This window comes from Aspergillus costaricaensis (genome assembly GCF_003184835.1).
Source record: "Aspergillus costaricaensis CBS 115574 unplaced genomic scaffold BO79scaffold_8, whole genome shotgun sequence".
In the NCBI taxonomy this organism is placed as follows: Eukaryota; Fungi; Ascomycota; class Eurotiomycetes; order Eurotiales; family Aspergillaceae; genus Aspergillus; species Aspergillus costaricensis.
In genome coordinates, this window is record NW_020291808.1 from 37,676 (window position 1) to 54,707 (window position 17,032).

Here is a 17,032-nt window from a genome sequence, read left to right on the forward strand (position 1 = left end):
GTGCCCTTTGGGTTTGTTGGGTTTGGTTTTCTCTCGTGGTTTTTCAAATAAGCGTGCCCGCCCCGCGCCTATGGCAGCTAATCAGAGGCCTCGCCGCCACGCGCGGTAACAGAATTTTGCTTTTCTCCTGAGCCTGAGGCCTCGGGATTGGGGGCAATCTAAGGCGGAATTTTTCCTGGTCCAAGCTTGGAGCGACTTTTTAAATTCTTAGTATTCTTACAAAAGAGGGTCTATTGATTCGAGTCTGGGGTTCGGTTCCTTTATATGTGTGCTTCTAGCAGCCGCCTCAGGCAAGGAGAAGGGGAACTAATGAAACGCACTGGAAACAACAATAACAAAAGGCAAAGATAAAAAAAGTATAGTATCTAGTGGGAAAAAAAAAGGAAAGAGTAATTCCCCACGTGGTTTCCCCTCTCCTCCCCCCAAACAACAACCATCCCTCCAGCACTGACCAGTTGCTCTGCTTCCCACTACTAGTACTCCGTAGTAGTAGCTTCACATGTACAAAGAGGCCGCAAAAATCACATCTCTCTTGATCTGCTCTTGTGCCTGTTGCATCTTCGTATACAACGTCGGATCACCCACCAACTTCGCCGCATTCTTCACCTCCCGACATGTTTCGTCTAAACGCGTAATGGTCCGTACAATGGTGCCTTCCATCACATCAGTAAGGTCGGTGATACGGTTAAAGGACATTCCCTTCGCCCATTCGTAGACAACCTCGGCTAGACCAAACCGTGGCTGACTAGCGAAATCATTGCTGTCTTCGCTGGTTTGGATCACCTGGTGCTGAATCTGGAAATCATTGACACGGTCGGAGATCCTCACAATGGCTTCCTTGCCCTTCTCAAGACGAGGAGTCAATGTGGGAACGTTCTCTGTCTTTTCTTGGAAAACGAATGCGGATAACAAGGCAACAATCTCCTCGGGTTCATATTCAGCCAGAACGTTCTCGAGGATCAACTCGGTCAGAACGAGCTCATCGGCGGAGTGAATCTGTTCGGTGATTAGCGTTTGAATTGAACGAGGAGAATTGGAGAACTTACCTCACATGCTACCTTTCCTTTCAGCTGCACGCGAGACTGCTCGTCCACGAAACCCAGCTCCTTTAGCACCTGGATACGCTGCTCATAATCAGGCAGCAGAGCAAGGTTCTGATCGGACATGAGCTGTTTCAACTGAGTGATATTCTCTTTAACCTGCCATTCATCGTGTTGCATTTCGAACTGCCGCGTGTAAGCATTACGGTCGAGCGTGTTTTGGGACAGAAAGTCACTTACATGTTTCAAGAAGCTGGGACACTGCAAGCATTTGCACCCTTGCGCAATGGAGGCCTGCTTTTGCCGCTTCTCTAATATATCTCTGACCTGTAATTCCTTGATTCGGGCCCAGTCTATCTCATCCCAGACTGAACTGGTCCACGAAGCGCAATGCTTGGTGAGCTCCTTGTCTGCGAATTTGCTTGCCTCTGTCCACGACGTTAGTAACACTGATCTCCACAAAGCGTCCGCAAAACTCACCCTTCTTGATGTTAAGGTACCATGTAGGACCACCAAGCTTAACTATCGTATTTGTGACGCACTCAAGGTCCAACAGGGGCACCTTGTACGCTTTCAACGCCATATCGGCGGCGCGGGTGGGCAAAGTCTGCAACAAGTGTCTAAACTTTGGGAGGAAGGGAAGAATATCGCTGGGATGGCGCTTGTGTCCGAGCCTTCCTATCTCAAGAACTTGAATACTAGGTGTCTGACCGCCGCTAACACCCTCGCGAACAATGACACCTGCGGTTCGGAAACCCTCCTGTAGGACAGTTAGCTGGACTCCTCGATCATCGGTAATGGGCCATGTCTACCTTTCTGTACACGATCAATCGCTTCGGCACAAAGAGGCGTTTCCCAACGGGGGAAGAAAGCAGTCCCACGTGGAGCTCACTTGTAAGTTTCTCATATTCAATAGAGGCAGCATGGCAGGCCGCAAGGTCAATATCACATATGTCACAAGGCTCTCGCTTGATTTTCGCCAAGCTGGCCTCCGAAAGCTGCACCTGCTTCTCGTGCTCTGGTAGCAGTGCCTGAGTGGCATTCTCACTAAAACTTCTCTTGATCATTTCTTCAATCTTCAGGGCCTCCACGCGCAAGAGGTTCAAGATCATGTTGTATGTGAGCCTGAATTGAGACCGCAGTTTAGTCGGATCACCAAGAATCATCCTTCTCAAAGCGCCGGCCGGAGGAGCTTCATCTCGACCCGCATTGACGATAATGACGTATCCTACATTGTCAAGACCTCTACGTCCAGCACGTCCAGCCATCTGAGTGTACTCTCCGGGTAGCAAATCTCGGAAGCCTTTGCCATCATGCTTGCGGAATCCGGAAAATACGACTGTTCGCGTTGGCAGGTTGAGCCCCATGGCAAATGTCTCTGTAGCGAAAAGAACCTTGACCAATGACTTAGCGAAAAGAATCTCGACAATCTCTTTCATGATCGGTAGAAGACCACCATGGTGGACAGCAATTCCTCGACTCAACAATTCGCGAAGACGAAGGATCTGTGGGAGAGTACGGTCCTCTGGCTTAAGTCTTGTGAGAGACTTTTCAATGAACATATGAATCAGACTCTTCTCGGAAGCAGTGGAAAAGTCTTGGTTGGACAGTGAGTCGGCATTCTGTTCACAGCGCTTTTTGGAGAAGACGAAGATACAGCCAGGCAGCAGATTCTCTTTGCGAAGGTGCCCAACGAGCTGCACCCAGACTGTCTTGTCCTGCGCGGCTGTGGTCCGTCCACCACCTCTTCCTGTACGGGCAATGTTTCCAGTGCCTCTGTTTGCAGGCTGCCCCCGGCCACGAGGGGCTCCTCCGCGTTGTCCATTGCCACGTGCACCACCTCTTCCACCGGCTTGTCCACGTCCTCGTCCCTGAGGAGCTCCTCCTCTGCTCGCTTGGGATTGAGCTTGAGCCTCGGCCGCTTTTTGAGCCTTGACTTTGTCTCTTCCGGAGATGATCTCATCAGCTTCTTTCCAGCCGTTCTCGAGGAACCGCTTGTTGGAATCCACGATCTTGTACTTCCCTTTGCCGGCCCAGAGATAATGCTCGAGGGGAACAGGTCTCTTCGCAGTTGAGATAACGTAGATGTCCTTCTTCTTCGTGCGACCAACCCAGGATGCAAACTCATAAGTGTTAGGAACGGTGGCAGACAAGAGAATCAGAGTAACATGTTCGGGAAGCATAATGATGACTTCTTCCCAAACAACACCTCTTTCGAGATCGTTAACATAATGCACTTCATCGAAAATCACGAACTCCACGTCTCGGATCAGGTCAGCGCCTCTGTATAGCATGCTTCGTAAGATTTCAGTAGTCATGATAAGGCAGCTTGCTTCCGGATTAATCTGAACATCACCGGTCAAAATACCAACATCATCGAACTCTGTTCTAAAGTCTCTGAACTTTTGGTTACTCAACGCCTTGATGGGTGATGTATAAATAGCCTTCGTCATATGCTTCGCGGCAAGAGAAATGGCATATTCGGCGACGACAGTTTTACCGGCTGACGTATGAGCAGCAACGAACACGGAGTCGCCACATTCAAGATGATAGACAGCCTCCTTTTGGAAAGTATCCAGTTCGAATGGCCACTCCCGAGCCATGTCAGGAACCAAGTCGCGGAAGTTCGGGATCTCTTTGTTGACGTCGACGACATGAGCCCATTCTTTACCGGCTTTCCGTTGCTGCATGCCTGCGAGCAGCGGCGCATGGGGTTCCAGCGCTGGGAACTCGACAGGCAGCAAAGAGTCAATGTCTTCCTCATCGCTGAGCTCCGCCTCATCATCGATCTTGACGCCTCCGGCATCTGACGCTGTCTCCTCTTGTTCAACATGCAGATCGGTCTCTTCCTGCTGAAGAGCGTGCTCCACTTCCTCGTCTCCTTCTGCGGCCTCTTTAGTCTTTGCTTCCTCGAACTTCAATCCCCGAGAGAAACCAGGAGCGATCTCCAACAGGCCACCTTCAGCACCAAAGTTGATGATCCGATCGAGGCCTGATTGCTTGCCGCTGGCTCTGGAGTGCTCCGGCGTCTGAGCTTCAGATTCCATTTCAGCAATTGCCTCGACACCATCCAGCCCACCTGGAGCAAACGGGAAGAAGCCAGCTGCGCCTCTTACAAAGTCCGCACGACCAGCTGGCCGGCGAAGAAGTGACGTTGAATTTTTGGCATTTGCACTAGTGGCGGGAACGGTTACCTCGTGGTAGCCAGTAACGCGGCCTTCCAGGCCATCCCGATCAAATCGGACGATAGTGCGTGTCTGTGTACCAGCGACCTCGAACAGATCAGTGTAATCCGTCGGGACATCCCATTTCCTGTACCATATCAGTATCCGAAACACATGAGTATGCTAGCGAATGTCAGGTATCGAACCTTTGTAGACGGTTCAGCCATTCAGGACTAAATGTGGATGAAGGGGTTAGGAACTCCTGCTCTAGCTCCTGCTTGAGATCAGCAGCATCCTGCCGAGCCTTTTGACGAGGTTTGAAGTCCTGGTAGACACCATCCTCCTCTTCGGCCAGCCTTGCGTCGAAAGCCGATGCGCTAAGGTTTTGCGAGTTTAGACTTAACTCGGCCAGCGCCGATGTCAGAGTCTCCGCCATTTTCTATAACTTCTAGCCAAAGGTGTAAAGAAAGCTCTGAAGGTACGCGATCTACTTCAGCATCGCACGACACGTCTGAGCAGAGATCTAACAGAGAGCCCCGCAAGGTAGCGTGACGGGAGGAAGATCTTATCAAAGCGGTAAGCCAAGGTTAATTAAGACCTATGAAAAGCCTGCTGGCAGAATCCAGCATTCACAGGGTAGTAAATTGACAATGGACCCTATGCCAGTAGTAGCTTTGAGATGGAAAGAATAGCTAGCACCGGTGGTTATTCGATGTGTTTGGCGGCGGGAAGTTCGCTGGCGCCAGAACCAACCAGCTCTGGCTCTGACGTCGTGTGGGGACTGCAGCTTCCGCCCACCGGTGGGATGAATAATGTTAATTCACATCCGGATGAACTAAAGCCATTTGGGAGTAAAACAGAGGGGAATCGGAAAATCTCAACGATCAGCTTCTTCCCCACAGATTTTCCTCCAGGGGGTTGTGGTCTTGCACAAATTCTGCTTTCCCCAGAGTGGTGAATGGGAAGGCACCCAAAGCCAGTCGGCACAGGATATCACAACTTTTTATTCCTGTTCATGTGCCCTACTACTAACAATACAAGGTAGTGTGGTCCTTGTACAATGAGTAATCCATCATGTACAGTCACCAGAACGCCAAAAGCAAATGCGAAACGATGATTTGAACCCAGTGTTACAATCGGAATGCTCCCGAAACAAACGCGCAAATACCCGTGCTGGAAAGGGGATGCCAGGGAACAAGCAGGCGTCCATCGTTGTGGACAGTCCCAATCCCCCCTCAAAACATCAAAAAATTGTGTTCTATCTCCAGTCGTCCAATCTCGTATGCTGAATGCCAATTATCCGTCACACCCTGCGCCCTTTCATATACCCGCGCAAATTGAAGAATATCACACAGTCCAAATAGGATTTAGTAAGAATAAGAGTATGGGGGCGTTGGATGAACCGCTCACCCTTGAGGCGAAAGTCATGCTCAGCAACTATCCCAGAACTTACCCATGACAGGGCTAATGAATTACTCGCTAACGATAGGTGATGACAGGGAAGGTCTTCCTGTCTGTTACATTGACCTGGTATTCGAAGATCCCGTCCACAGTGGCGACGTATCTATACAGTCAGCTGGAGTTTACCCTAAAATCAGAGCAAGACATGGCACCTACAATGTCCGGCCATCTGCACCCCAACCAATACCAGCTGTGCTACCCGGTTCCTGGTCTCGACCAATGCCCAGGCTACGGTCAGGAAGTTCATTCAACACGTTACGAATCCATCGAGGTGAACGAGCTTGTTCGTAATCCCACTGTGTCTGCCGATACCGCAGGTGACTTTGCCGGCTGTGTGGTAACATGGCATTCTGTCGCTGTTGCCGTCGAAGGCGTTCCACGGCCACGCTGGCTCTCAATTCAGTGCCGGAAAGCCGCGGTGTATCTTGCAAAACCTCTGGCGTGCCGTCCTGACCCTCAAGCCGTCTGTGGCCTGAACGGGATCGCTGGTGGTTTCTTGGCGGGGGCAACAAGTCTGCTGTGGTATTAGAATAATCAAAATTGGCCGACGGACGGTTCATTGTGCCATGAAGCCGAGCCGTAGAGCCCTGTTCGTTACCGGAACTGTTAGGCTCACTGGAGCTGGAATCTGCAGCATGCGCAGGGGTGTCCGAACGATTAGGGTATATCTCTGAGGGCGAAGCAGTCCAGCTGAGTGTAATACTAGGCTGCGGATCGGGGTTTACCAGTCCCGTTTCGGGAGTCCTACTGCTGGCTTCATTATGGCTAGGAGTCAGTAGGACAGAGCCCTGGCGTCTCGCATGTTGGCTGCGATCACCAGTTCCCGTTTGCGAGTCCTCTTGGTACAGTTCTCGGTTTGGATGGCTGCGTGGTGGAGGCGGAGTAGGGCCGGAGGCTCGACTGGCCTCATCCGTGGGACCGTGGAATCGGGGGCGCACTGTAGGGTGAGGATGAGCATTAGCTCTAGCTCGCCGCTCTGCTAACCCGTCCTCCATCCTCGACGTCCATCGTGCTGTATTCAAAAATTCAACAATCAGCCTCTCTCTTTCTGTGAGGTCCTGTATCAGGCTCTCACTTAGTGGCGAATTGCCCGAACCCGTCGCGCCTCGGTTATGGAGTGATTCATCTAATGCGTCAATCGCTCGCTGTGATGCGTCGAGCTCATGCCGTGTGTCCGGGGAGGCTCGACTATCAAGTTCGAATAATAAGTCATCCAGCAATGGCTCCGTACGGACTTCCTGCAAGTTGGGCTCATTCATATCCAGTTCCAGTATCTGTCTGCGAACGAAACCGCGACGGACATCGGCAATCCCAGCTCGCCCCTTGTCTTCAAGCCATACCAGGAGATCCCAGGGCTCAGGTGCAAACGCCATACATCGTACAGCGCCTCCATTGCAGCAAGCTCTTGACGAGTTGAAGCGACAAATTATCGCATTTTGGCCCTGAGGCTGGCGTATAATATCGCGGATAGTCCCAACGTCAAAGATGGTGATAACTCCAGACTGCGAACCAATCGCGCATAATCGACTAAATTGAGAAAAGGCGACAGTGAAACAGCATCCATCGTCAAAGCGTGTGCCTATGTCCATTTCTATACAACGAAGGAGGTCCCAGTTCCATCCACAAACTTTGTCACCATCATCCGTCACAGTCACTGCATCGAGGTCGCGGGTAACATCATAGAAATATGCACGTGTCTCATCACCAACCGCGGCAAGGACAGTTGAATCGGGTGACATGATTGCATAGTTCATGCACGCCGGATGATGAAGTACCTTGAGGACTTTTGACCGGGCCAGGGAGTAGACGGTAACGGTCTTATCGTTATTACTGCAAAAGCGATCAGCATCTCAGGTGACCCAAAAATTGCCGTGCCCATACCTGAGAATGGCTATATCTTCCTCCGCTAGCTCCTTTCCATCCCCGGGCAGACGATGGATCGTCACCGAGTTGACGATGCTGCCTCCGAACTTGTGCAATTGCACCTCCGGAACCTGCCTACTATTACCATGGCGAGCTGGTCCAGGCTCGTCGCCAGGCATCCAAGGCGGTGATATCCTCGCAGGCGGTTCAAGATCGATTGGCAAAGCACTGTCCACGTCCGACGGCTGGAAAGCCGGTGTATCGGCACGGGCGCGCGGACTCCGATCGGACGATAGCCCAACAAATGCGCATTCCCCATTATCGGCGCCCCCCACCCCAATCCAACCGTGACCAGCAGCGAGACATTTTGGCTCGAACGGAATAACGGCAATGGTCTCCCGCTTTTGTGATGAAATGTGAATCGAGTATATGACTCGCTCGACGACAACGTAGATCCTGTCCGGGTCCGCGGTGCTAATGTAGTTGCGAAGTTGTTGATGGCTATCATACGATTAGCACTGATCAGCCAGCTTTTCTGCGAGCTCAATGTACAGACAAGTTGGGAATTTTGAAGGGGAAGAAGCGGCGCTTGTTGGGAAGGATAAGAGACTCCGTCGGATGATGCCTGCAGATTGATGTGACTTTAGCAATCGGCCAGTGAAATTCATTATCTAAGTGGAAGGGGAAGCAGGAGACTGACGCGAGCGAATCCGTAGTCATTGTGAAGGAACGTCGATATAATATTTTAAGGTGACATGGTCGGAAGTACAGCTATGGCGGAGCTCCGATGTTGCGGGAAAACGACGGACAACGCAGAGGGAGCAAAAGAGTCGATGTTGAGTAGTAGAGACGACGAAAAAGAAAAGAGGTAATGGGAAGGGAAACAGCTGAAAAGGAGGCCGGTGTCGCAGGGTATTATTGAAAACAGGGTCTAGCCTGAGAGTGGGAGTTTGAAAACTAGAGCTTGTTCGAGTAAAGTAGGTAAAGCAGAGGGAGCACACCACACCAGCACCAGATACCTCCTCTCTCTCTGTCTTGTCTGCTTCTGCTCCCACATCGCTTTCTCTCCCAACTGATCCGCCCCTTCACTGTTTGGACGATTTCGGAGGGTGCGAACGGATGACGTAAGACTTAGCCGGACCCAATCCGGGGAACCTCCAGCGGCGAATGCGGTCGAGTTCAATTCGAGTCCACCGCTTCCAGCCTGCCTTACATTCTTCTCTCTAGACGGTAAGGAAGAAAGATCCTCAAGTCTTTATTTGGTGTACCTAGGTAATTATCGGATCCTGTAAGATCATACTATCGCTTTTGCCTGCACGCAGCATGCCATTCAAAGCCATCCCCCTGTGGTGTCTCAAATTTCTGTAGCACGCCTAGTCCTAAGTAGACCGAGGTCTCGTGAGGATTTCCCGTCTAGGTTCACTGGCAGCTTAACGGGAAGCAGTGTTTCGACACACCACTGTCTAGCATCCATGGATTCAAACTCGGACGGGTTATCAATTGCCCGTATAACTTTCTATTCCATAGTTTCTTCATGACGTTGACTGAAATAGGGCTTCTTGAAGATATTGACACTGACTAGTAATTCTTGATGTTAGTTTTTTGCAATAAAGCTACGGAACATATTCTGCTTGGCGATGATGACTCATGACATGTCCATGTATGTCTCTTCTAAGTCTATCCTGGTCGATTTCTTTCGACGAATTGGCCAATGGTGAGGACTATGCATTTCGCAACATTTTTCGATCGCAGTTTGCAGCCTTAGTTCAGACAAAAGGGATAGTAGAGGATGCAGAAAGTGTAGCCAGACATACTAGCACTAGCTATTATTCTTCGCTGAGATATAAATTGTACCTAGCTGGCCAGTGTAAAGGTGCCGAGGCATCTAGTTGATGACAGAAAAGCAATAATATTGACCACTATTGAAATACTTTTATGTACTCATATCAACCTGACTTGCTATGACAACTATGGATCGAGGTGCCATCAATGGATATGGCCTAGAAATGTGTAATGCGGGACTTAATATCAATGGAATTGAATCTATTCAGTTTCAACTTGGACGTATTGCTACAAGTGACGTGTATATAGCAACATCTTATTTTTACAATCAGACTGACTAGTATTTCATCCGAAGCCATTGACTTTTGACTCATACTGACACCTGAGCAGTTAGGGGAAAGAGAAAAGAGAGCGATGGAAAAGTATTCAAGCCACAGTGGCAATGAGTAGAGGACACTGGTAGCTTCTGCGAGCTTTTGCAATGGAAAGAAGAGACCGGCCGGGGCAGTGGCTCGGCAACTCAGCTTGAGCGGTCAAAAGGATCGCTGAGCTGCGATTGGATGGCACGCGGTGTTGCCGTGATTCTACCAAGTTCGACGACGGGCCGAAGCTCTCCGGGACGATTTTTACTAGTCCTGGCAGCCGGCGTCCTCCCTTCTTTTCAAGTTTCTTCCTCCCCAGAAAGAGCTGAAAAATTCTTGTTCTCCTTCAACTCTCCTCCTCCCTCCTGTCTCCATCTTATACCCTCCCTCCTATATCCTCCGGCCCTTCGATTGAATCGACTGGCCCATTTCTATATTTCTCTTTTTAATTAGTTGTATTATTTTGTTCTTCTAATCACATCTCACAATGCTGTCCTCTCGCATCACCCGCGCGGTAAGTCCTGCATCCCCATCATTGTTGATGCTAGAATGTCGTTCCTAACATCACATTCTGTGAATCAGCTCCCGCGCACCACTCCTTTCGCTCGCGCTCCCGCTTTCAGAGTCCCCGGTGCTGCCGCTCGCAGATGGAACTCCACCGAGGGTGGTGAGGAGAAGGTGAAGGGCCAGGTCATCGGTATTGACTTGGGTAGGTTGAGAATCCCTGTGCTCGTGATGTAATCAACACAGTATCTAATACGGTCACACAGGTACCACCAACTCCGCTGTTGCCGTCATGGAGGGCAAGACCCCCAAGATCATTGAGAACACCGAAGGTACGCGAAAAATTTTTCATCCGCCGCGCCAGTTCCGCAGTGACTCCGAAATCGGAGCTACACGCAGAATCTCGCTGGTATCATGCAGTTCGAGCGATAGGTGGCTGACTTGAGATGCAAATAGGTGCCAGAACCACTCCTTCCGTTGTTGCTTTCGCCCAGGACGGTGAGCGTCTGGTCGGTATTGCCGCCAAGCGTCAGGCCGTTGTCAACCCCGAGAACACTCTCTTCGCCACCAAGCGTCTCATCGGTCGCAAGTTCACCGACGCTGAGGTCCAGCGTGACATCAAGGAGGTCCCCTACAAGATCGTTCAGCACACCAACGGCGATGCCTGGGTTGAGGCTCGTGGCCAGAAGTACTCTCCTTCCCAGATTGGTGGTTTCGTCCTCAACAAGATGAAGGAGACTGCCGAGAACTACCTCAGCAAGCCCGTTAAGAACGCTGTCGTCACTGTCCCCGCCTACTTCAACGACTCCCAGCGTCAGGCCACCAAGGACGCCGGTCAGATCGCTGGTCTCAACGTTCTCCGTGTCGTTAACGAGCCCACTGCCGCCGCTCTTGCCTACGGTCTTGAGAAGGAAGCCGACCGCGTTGTCGCCGTCTACGATCTTGGTGGTGGTACTTTCGATATCTCCGTTCTGGAGATCCAGAAGGGTGTTTTCGAGGTCAAGTCCACCAACGGTGACACCCACCTTGGTGGTGAGGACTTCGATATTGCCCTTGTCCGCCAGATTGTCCAGCAGTTCAAGAAGGAGTCCGGCCTGGACCTCTCCGGTGACCGCATGGCTATCCAGCGTATCCGTGAGGCTGCTGAGAAGGCCAAGATTGAGCTGTCTTCTTCTCTGCAGACTGAGATCAACCTTCCTTTCATCACTGCTGATGCCAGCGGTGCCAAGCACATCAACCACAAGATGACCCGTGCCAGCCTCGAGTCCCTGGTTGACCCTCTCATCAGCCGCACCGTTGAGCCCGTCCGCAAGGCCCTCAAGGATGCCAACCTGCAGTCCGGTGACATCCAGGACATCATCCTGGTCGGTGGTATGACCCGTATGCCCAAGGTCACCGAGTCCGTCAAGTCCATGTTCGGCCGTGACCCCGCCAAGTCCGTCAACCCCGATGAGGCTGTCGCCATCGGTGCTGCCATCCAGGGTGCCGTCCTTGCTGGTGAGGTCACTGACGTCCTTCTGCTCGATGTCACTCCCCTCTCTCTCGGTATCGAGACCCTTGGTGGTGTCTTCACCCGTCTGATCAACCGCAACACCACCATCCCCACCAAGAAGTCCCAGACCTTCTCCACCGCCGCTGATTTCCAGACCGCTGTCGAGATCAAGGTCTTCCAGGGTGAGCGTGAGCTCGTCAAGGACAACAAGCTCCTCGGAAACTTCCAGCTTGTTGGTATCCCCCCTGCCCACCGTGGTGTTCCCCAGGTCGAGGTTACCTTCGACATTGATGCCGACTCCATCGTCCACGTTGCCGCCAAGGACAAGTCCACCGGCAAGGACCAGTCCATCACCATTGCCTCCGGCTCCGGTCTCTCCGACTCTGAGATCCAGTCCATGGTCGAGGATGCTGAGAAGTACGGTGCTCAGGACAAGGAGCGCAAGGCTGCTATTGAGGCTGCCAACCGCGCCGACAGCGTCGTGAACGACACTGAGAAGGCTCTCAAGGAGTTCGAGGACCGCCTTGACAAGGCCGAGGCCGACCAGATCCGCGAGAAGATTGCCACTCTCCGCGAGTTCATTGCCCAGAACCAGTCCGGTGAGGGCACTGCCACCGCTGAGGAATTCAAGCAGAAGACCGACGAGCTCCAGAACGCCAGCTTGACCCTCTTCGACAAGATGCACAAGGCTCAGTCCGAGCAGCAGCAGCAGCAGCAGAGCGGTGAGGGCGAGAACAAGGCCTAAATGTACAACCACTGAACTCCCCATGACTTGAACAAGCCATGGGTGTTTCCTGTATTTCACCTTTGCGTTATTCCCTAGAGCCTTTCCTCTTTTTTCTCTCCGATGTTTTAACACGCATGATATGTATACATACCTGATAGCTCTGACTGATCTATCCCTGTTCCGGTGTATTGGTGTTTTTATTTACTCTTTCTCATGTTCATTTCCCTTCTGTATTCTGATTTCTCTTTTCTCCAATCCCCTCTTCATACCTTTTTGGGCCGGGTGAGCGTTTGCACTTCTTTGACAGGAGGGCCATCCGTTGGAACGGATGCATGGAGTTTACATTTTGTAACTTAATGACATTACGGCTGGGAGACCACGAAAAAAAGGATGTGGTGGGCTGGAATCTGTGACAATAGAATATGAAATTCTCCTCTCGATTTAACAACTGTGCTGTGCTGGACCTGATACAATGTGTAGAACTTGGCTGTATACAAAGACAAGAGAACATACGTAGACACATACGTAGCCATGTTCTGTGAAACACGACCAATTTCATCACCCAACTACTAGCTAGTCTACTAGTCTAATCACTATGACTAGTGAGTCAGTGAGTGACCACCATACCAACATTCTGGAAATCGCCCCGAAAAAAAAACCAGCTGGGAAAAGAGAAGTGGGCCAGGCAGGGCAGAGCAGGGCAGGGCAAAAGGCGCGGCCGCCGCGTACACACAAAACAAGTCTGTCTGTTAGACTAGTAGACTATTAGTAGCTTGACTGACTGAACCTGGCTGGCAGACACACCCTGGTCCAACTACTATCTAACTATCTAGTTAGTGGATTCCCCATCTATCTATTTATTTTTCTTCTGTTTTCTGTGGGTGGATTCCATACTATCCAGTACCCATTCAATTCAGTCATTCGCATGTAATGAGTAATATTATCCAATCAACCCAAGCTTCGAAGATGGGAAACCCACTGCTCCCTTCCTGTGGTTAATTTTAAGACTAAGGGAGTGTTCCAAGAAATGATTATAATTAATATTATTAAAGTCATTGTTTTGGTACGTAGTAGTGTCTACTATTGTGCTCTGGTGAGAAAGTTGATAGCCTCGTTTTCGGTGCCATGAAAGTTAGCGGGTCGTGGTTTGTCTGGGACAGAGGATGATACTTTGGTTGTTGGTGTTAGATTATGTTTGTGTATATTAGACTAAATCTGGGTTAAGTACTTCGTATACTCTGTAGGGTGTTTGGCTTTGGCTTGCCAGCTGTTCATACATACATAGATACATTCATTTATTAATTATGTTGTGCTGTGTTGTGTGTGATGTGATGAGGATCGCAGGAGGTAGGGAGGGAGGGAGGGAAGGAGGGAAGGATGTCATTAGATGATGTGATTAATTAATTTAATTGACATGGTAATAAGTGGCTGCTGCGAATCAGGTTGAAGGTCTGGGGTGAAACATACATTGTGTACTTATCCTCATCTGGGATTGACTATGTTGTAAATGTTTGTTGTTAACTACTATAGTTATTAATATTATTGTTTTTGTTTAGTATACATTGTTGTAAATGTCGTGATAGATTGATCAATCCTCCTTTTTACGGAGTATTTCTTCTTATCATTGAAGGGGGTTGGATGGATTCTCACTAGGAGTGATGAACCTTGCATTGACATCTACAAAGAGAGAAAAGGAAAGAGTACACAGTAAGAAGAAGTGGATTGAAACGAGGAATGAAAACCTGCCACGAGTTCCCTGCAAAGATTCCGATGATGCCTTGAGAGGAGAGGACCTGTTCTGGGTGCAAGTTATTTTTCCTTGTTCTGACGATCCTTCCGCTAGATCGAAGCTTCTAGCACGCACAGATTATAATTTCATAAGGGCAACAGAAGAGAGGGAGAGTTGAACTGTGTGAAAAAGAGGGGCGGAAGTCACTTCCAGAGTCCGTGAGCAGGGAAAAGAAAGGTAAAAAAAAAGACTAAGAAAAAAAAATAATTCTTTCTTCTGACTGGAATGTGAGCAAAGAAACACAGAGAGATGGTGTGCTTGGGGCTACTCTCGTCCATCCATTAAGGGACGACGAAACAACCGGGGAGCAGGAAGCAGCGTTCCAGAAGTGGAGCCAGTGATATGCAGGATGGACAGAAAAATAAAAATTGGACTTATCATCATATTGATCTAATATAGTTCAATGGTGACGGCAGGCCAGAACATCACAAGTTCTGAACACACACACACACACACACACACACACAGTACGTAGTAGTATGGGGTAAGGGGACTATAGTAGGGGTTGTTAAGAGTTTAAGAGACCTGTTTGTTGTCTCTCCCTATCAGGATGTGCGATCGAGACCCCAATCAACACACCACATCGATGGACGGTCGAATCAGATTAATAGCGATGAGGTCGGTACAACTTACTACTTTATTACTTACTGCGTAGTAGTAGTAGTACTTATTGGTTATGAGTAAGTGCTAGTAGTAGGCACGGGGAGAAAGTGCAGGACGTACTTTGGTTCTTATCGGTAGTAAGCCCCAACTGCAACCAATCGCCGCTGGAAGACTTGCAGGAGCGTTGCAGATGAAGGAACAAATCATCGATGTACACACATGCAGTGAGGAGCTCTGGCCAAGGAATCTCTCATTCTTCTACACAGTAGGGTGGGCAAGGAAAACATTATGGAGATTGGCAAGTGGACTGAATGGAGGGTGAGTGGATGAGACGAAGGGAGGGGGGCATTAGAGCGCAAGTAAATCCTGTGTTGTTCTTTGGTCAATCAATGAAGAAGAAGAAGAGAAGATGACGATCCTGGCAGTAGTAGTACTATCTAGTTGTGGTCTGACATGGCCGGTAACAACGCTCTCCAATAATCTGACAAACCTTTGAGGGTGGATTCCTACGGAGTCATTCCTCTCCTCCAGGATAACTTGTGACTAATGAATCAATCTGTGTCACAGATGATTCTGGCAAAACATCCTGATGAGAGCTGTTATTTTCTGCTTGTGTTTCGGCTGGTACCAAAAGGCCAAAAAGCCTGGATCTCTTTTGCTGGAACGCCCCATTTTTCTGCCCTGACTTGGACCAAACGGGCACTCCTCACGTCCAGCCTAATTTGAGAACCATTTGGAACGAGTCTATTTATTTAGACTGGATAAATTGCGTCTGGCTACAAAAAATCTCCCCTTCCATCATTTGTCGATCACCGTGTTAACTAATAATGTACCTTGTTCCAGGAATGATCCAGTCAGTGGTGTTTTTTCGGGGGGGGAGAGGGAGGGAGGGTGGAAGGATGAGAGGGATGCCCCGCTCGGTTGATTATTTATTGTTGTTATAATTATGAATTTTATTATTTTGATTATAATTAGTTTTTATCATTATTTATTAGTATTTGTTACTACTACTACTACTACTGTGGTTGTGTGGATGAAGGACTTGAACTGCCCTGGCTGGCCCTCATGGATCCAATCCCACAGGAATCCACAGTTAGTTAGTTAGCTGGGTTGTGTGTGTGTGTGTGTGTGTGTCTCTTTTTTACCAGTGGAAAGGCGGGTATCTTCCCACTTTCCTTCACATTTGCCCCTTGGAACACTCAACCCAGCGAACCAATCTTTGCCCTTTCCCAACCCGTGTCCTCCTCTCGTCTTCAGTTTCTCCCGTATTCAGGGCGGGGACCTTTTTCTTTTTTCCCACCATTCTCATTGCTCTTTCCAATTAACTTCCCCCCTGTCAATTTGTCTACGTAGCTGGTTGGGGAACTCCGGCTTTCGTCAGTGCGAAATAGTAGTAAAAATTTGATAACCTTGACACGCTGTAATACCCTTGTAATCCACTCTGGCCATGAGCACAAAACCCCCGATCTTCCATGATCTTCTACTTTCCTTCTCATTAAATTGTGTTACAAAGAAGTAGTAGATCAGCCGGTCCTCATTGGTCACTTTCCTTTAGTAGCTAAAAATAAACATTACCAACTCCAGCCAGACAAAACTGGAAGTGAACGAAGGAGACTAAAAGGGGATGAGTGAAAAAAATATTTTACGACTGTTTCTTGGACCGATGAAACAAAAAGGCCACAGAATGCTTTTGGTACATTAACACGACAATTCCTAGTAGACAAAAAAAATACTTCTACAGTATATGCAATCATCCAGGTTTCTTTATCAATTGTTGAGATCAGGTCAAAGTTAATATGTTGGCGCATTACCTTTATGGTCATGGTACATATCGACCCTGGTCTAAACCGATGGTTTTTGCTTTTGCTTCGGCAGAATAACACTACTAAAAAGTACACATCTCAGATCCCAGATAGACCCGGGGGGGATCCGATAAATAATAGAATTTAATATAGATTACTTGGGTTGGTTTGTGTTTGTCACTAGTGTGACAGTAGTGGATTTCTATCGGAGGGGCAGGCTAGTGTACAACACAGAGGCATGATTTTCGGGGGAGACTGAAGGATTTTGGCACATAATAATCAGTCCAGTGAGGGCAAGAAAGTGAGTGAGTAATTACAATGATGCTCATGGTTCATTTTCAGGGATGGCGCGAAGACCACCACCACCACTGGGCCTACTTTTGGTACTACTAATCTGAGATCGATCTATCTATTTATCTCAAGCAGGATGTTAATTTAATTTA

At 49.2% G+C, this 17,032-nt stretch overlaps 3 protein-coding genes across 3 annotated transcripts; 1 reads left to right on the top strand and 2 right to left on the bottom strand.

Annotated features, from left to right (window-relative positions):
* Positions 1 to 209: 209 nt before the first annotated feature.
* BO79DRAFT_236234 (SKI complex RNA helicase subunit SKI2) lies at positions 210 to 4,679 on the bottom strand. Its single transcript, XM_025684556.1, has 6 exons — positions 4,411 to 4,679; positions 1,853 to 4,352; positions 1,521 to 1,800; positions 1,281 to 1,468; positions 1,047 to 1,226; positions 210 to 996 (listed from the first exon to the last, which is right to left on the bottom strand). The coding sequence occupies exons 1-6, from the start codon at positions 4,638 to 4,640 to the stop codon at positions 496 to 498; spliced, it is 3,879 nt and encodes a 1,292-aa protein (XP_025541870.1). The 5' UTR covers positions 4,641 to 4,679; the 3' UTR covers positions 210 to 495.
* Positions 4,680 to 5,229: 550 nt separating this feature from the next.
* BO79DRAFT_243975 (uncharacterized protein) lies at positions 5,230 to 8,748 on the bottom strand. The gene is made up of 5 exons (XM_025685334.1): positions 8,229 to 8,748; positions 8,085 to 8,153; positions 7,547 to 8,029; positions 5,822 to 7,495; positions 5,230 to 5,768 (listed from the first exon to the last, which is right to left on the bottom strand). Exons 1-5 carry the CDS (start codon positions 8,246 to 8,248, stop codon positions 5,684 to 5,686), a joined length of 2,331 nt encoding a protein of 776 aa, XP_025541871.1. The 5' UTR covers positions 8,249 to 8,748; the 3' UTR covers positions 5,230 to 5,683.
* A 1,240-nt stretch (positions 8,749 to 9,988) lies between these two features.
* Positions 9,989 to 12,840, top strand: BO79DRAFT_207989 (Hsp70 family protein). Its single transcript, XM_025682292.1, has 4 exons — positions 9,989 to 10,186; positions 10,255 to 10,381; positions 10,443 to 10,508; positions 10,633 to 12,840. Exons 1-4 carry the CDS (start codon positions 10,160 to 10,162, stop codon positions 12,411 to 12,413), a joined length of 2,001 nt encoding a protein of 666 aa, XP_025541872.1. The 5' UTR covers positions 9,989 to 10,159; the 3' UTR covers positions 12,414 to 12,840.
* The last annotated feature ends 4,192 nt before the right edge of the window (positions 12,841 to 17,032 follow it).

Coding starts and splice junctions, on each gene's coding strand:
- BO79DRAFT_207989 (XM_025682292.1), top strand. CDS start 10,160: ATGCTGTCCTCTCGCATCACCCGCGCG. Junction 10,187..10,254: donor CCTCTCGCATCACCCGCGCG/GTAAGTCCTGCA, acceptor TCTGTGAATCAG/CTCCCGCGCACCACTCCTTT. Junction 10,509..10,632: donor GATCATTGAGAACACCGAAG/GTACGCGAAAAA, acceptor AGATGCAAATAG/GTGCCAGAACCACTCCTTCC.
- BO79DRAFT_236234 (XM_025684556.1), bottom strand. CDS start 4,640: ATGGCGGAGACTCTGACATCGGCGCTGGCCGAGTTAAGTCTAAACTCG. Junction 1,801..1,852: donor GATTGATCGTGTACAGAAAG/GTAGACATGGCC, acceptor ACTGTCCTACAG/GAGGGTTTCCGAACCGCAGG. Junction 1,227..1,280: donor GTCCCAGCTTCTTGAAACAT/GTAAGTGACTTT, acceptor TACACGCGGCAG/TTCGAAATGCAACACGATGA.
- BO79DRAFT_243975 (XM_025685334.1), bottom strand. CDS start 8,248: ATGACTACGGATTCGCTCGC. Junction 8,030..8,084: donor CCCTTCAAAATTCCCAACTT/GTCTGTACATTG, acceptor ATCGTATGATAG/CCATCAACAACTTCGCAACT. Junction 7,496..7,546: donor GAAGATATAGCCATTCTCAG/GTATGGGCACGG, acceptor TCGCTTTTGCAG/TAATAACGATAAGACCGTTA.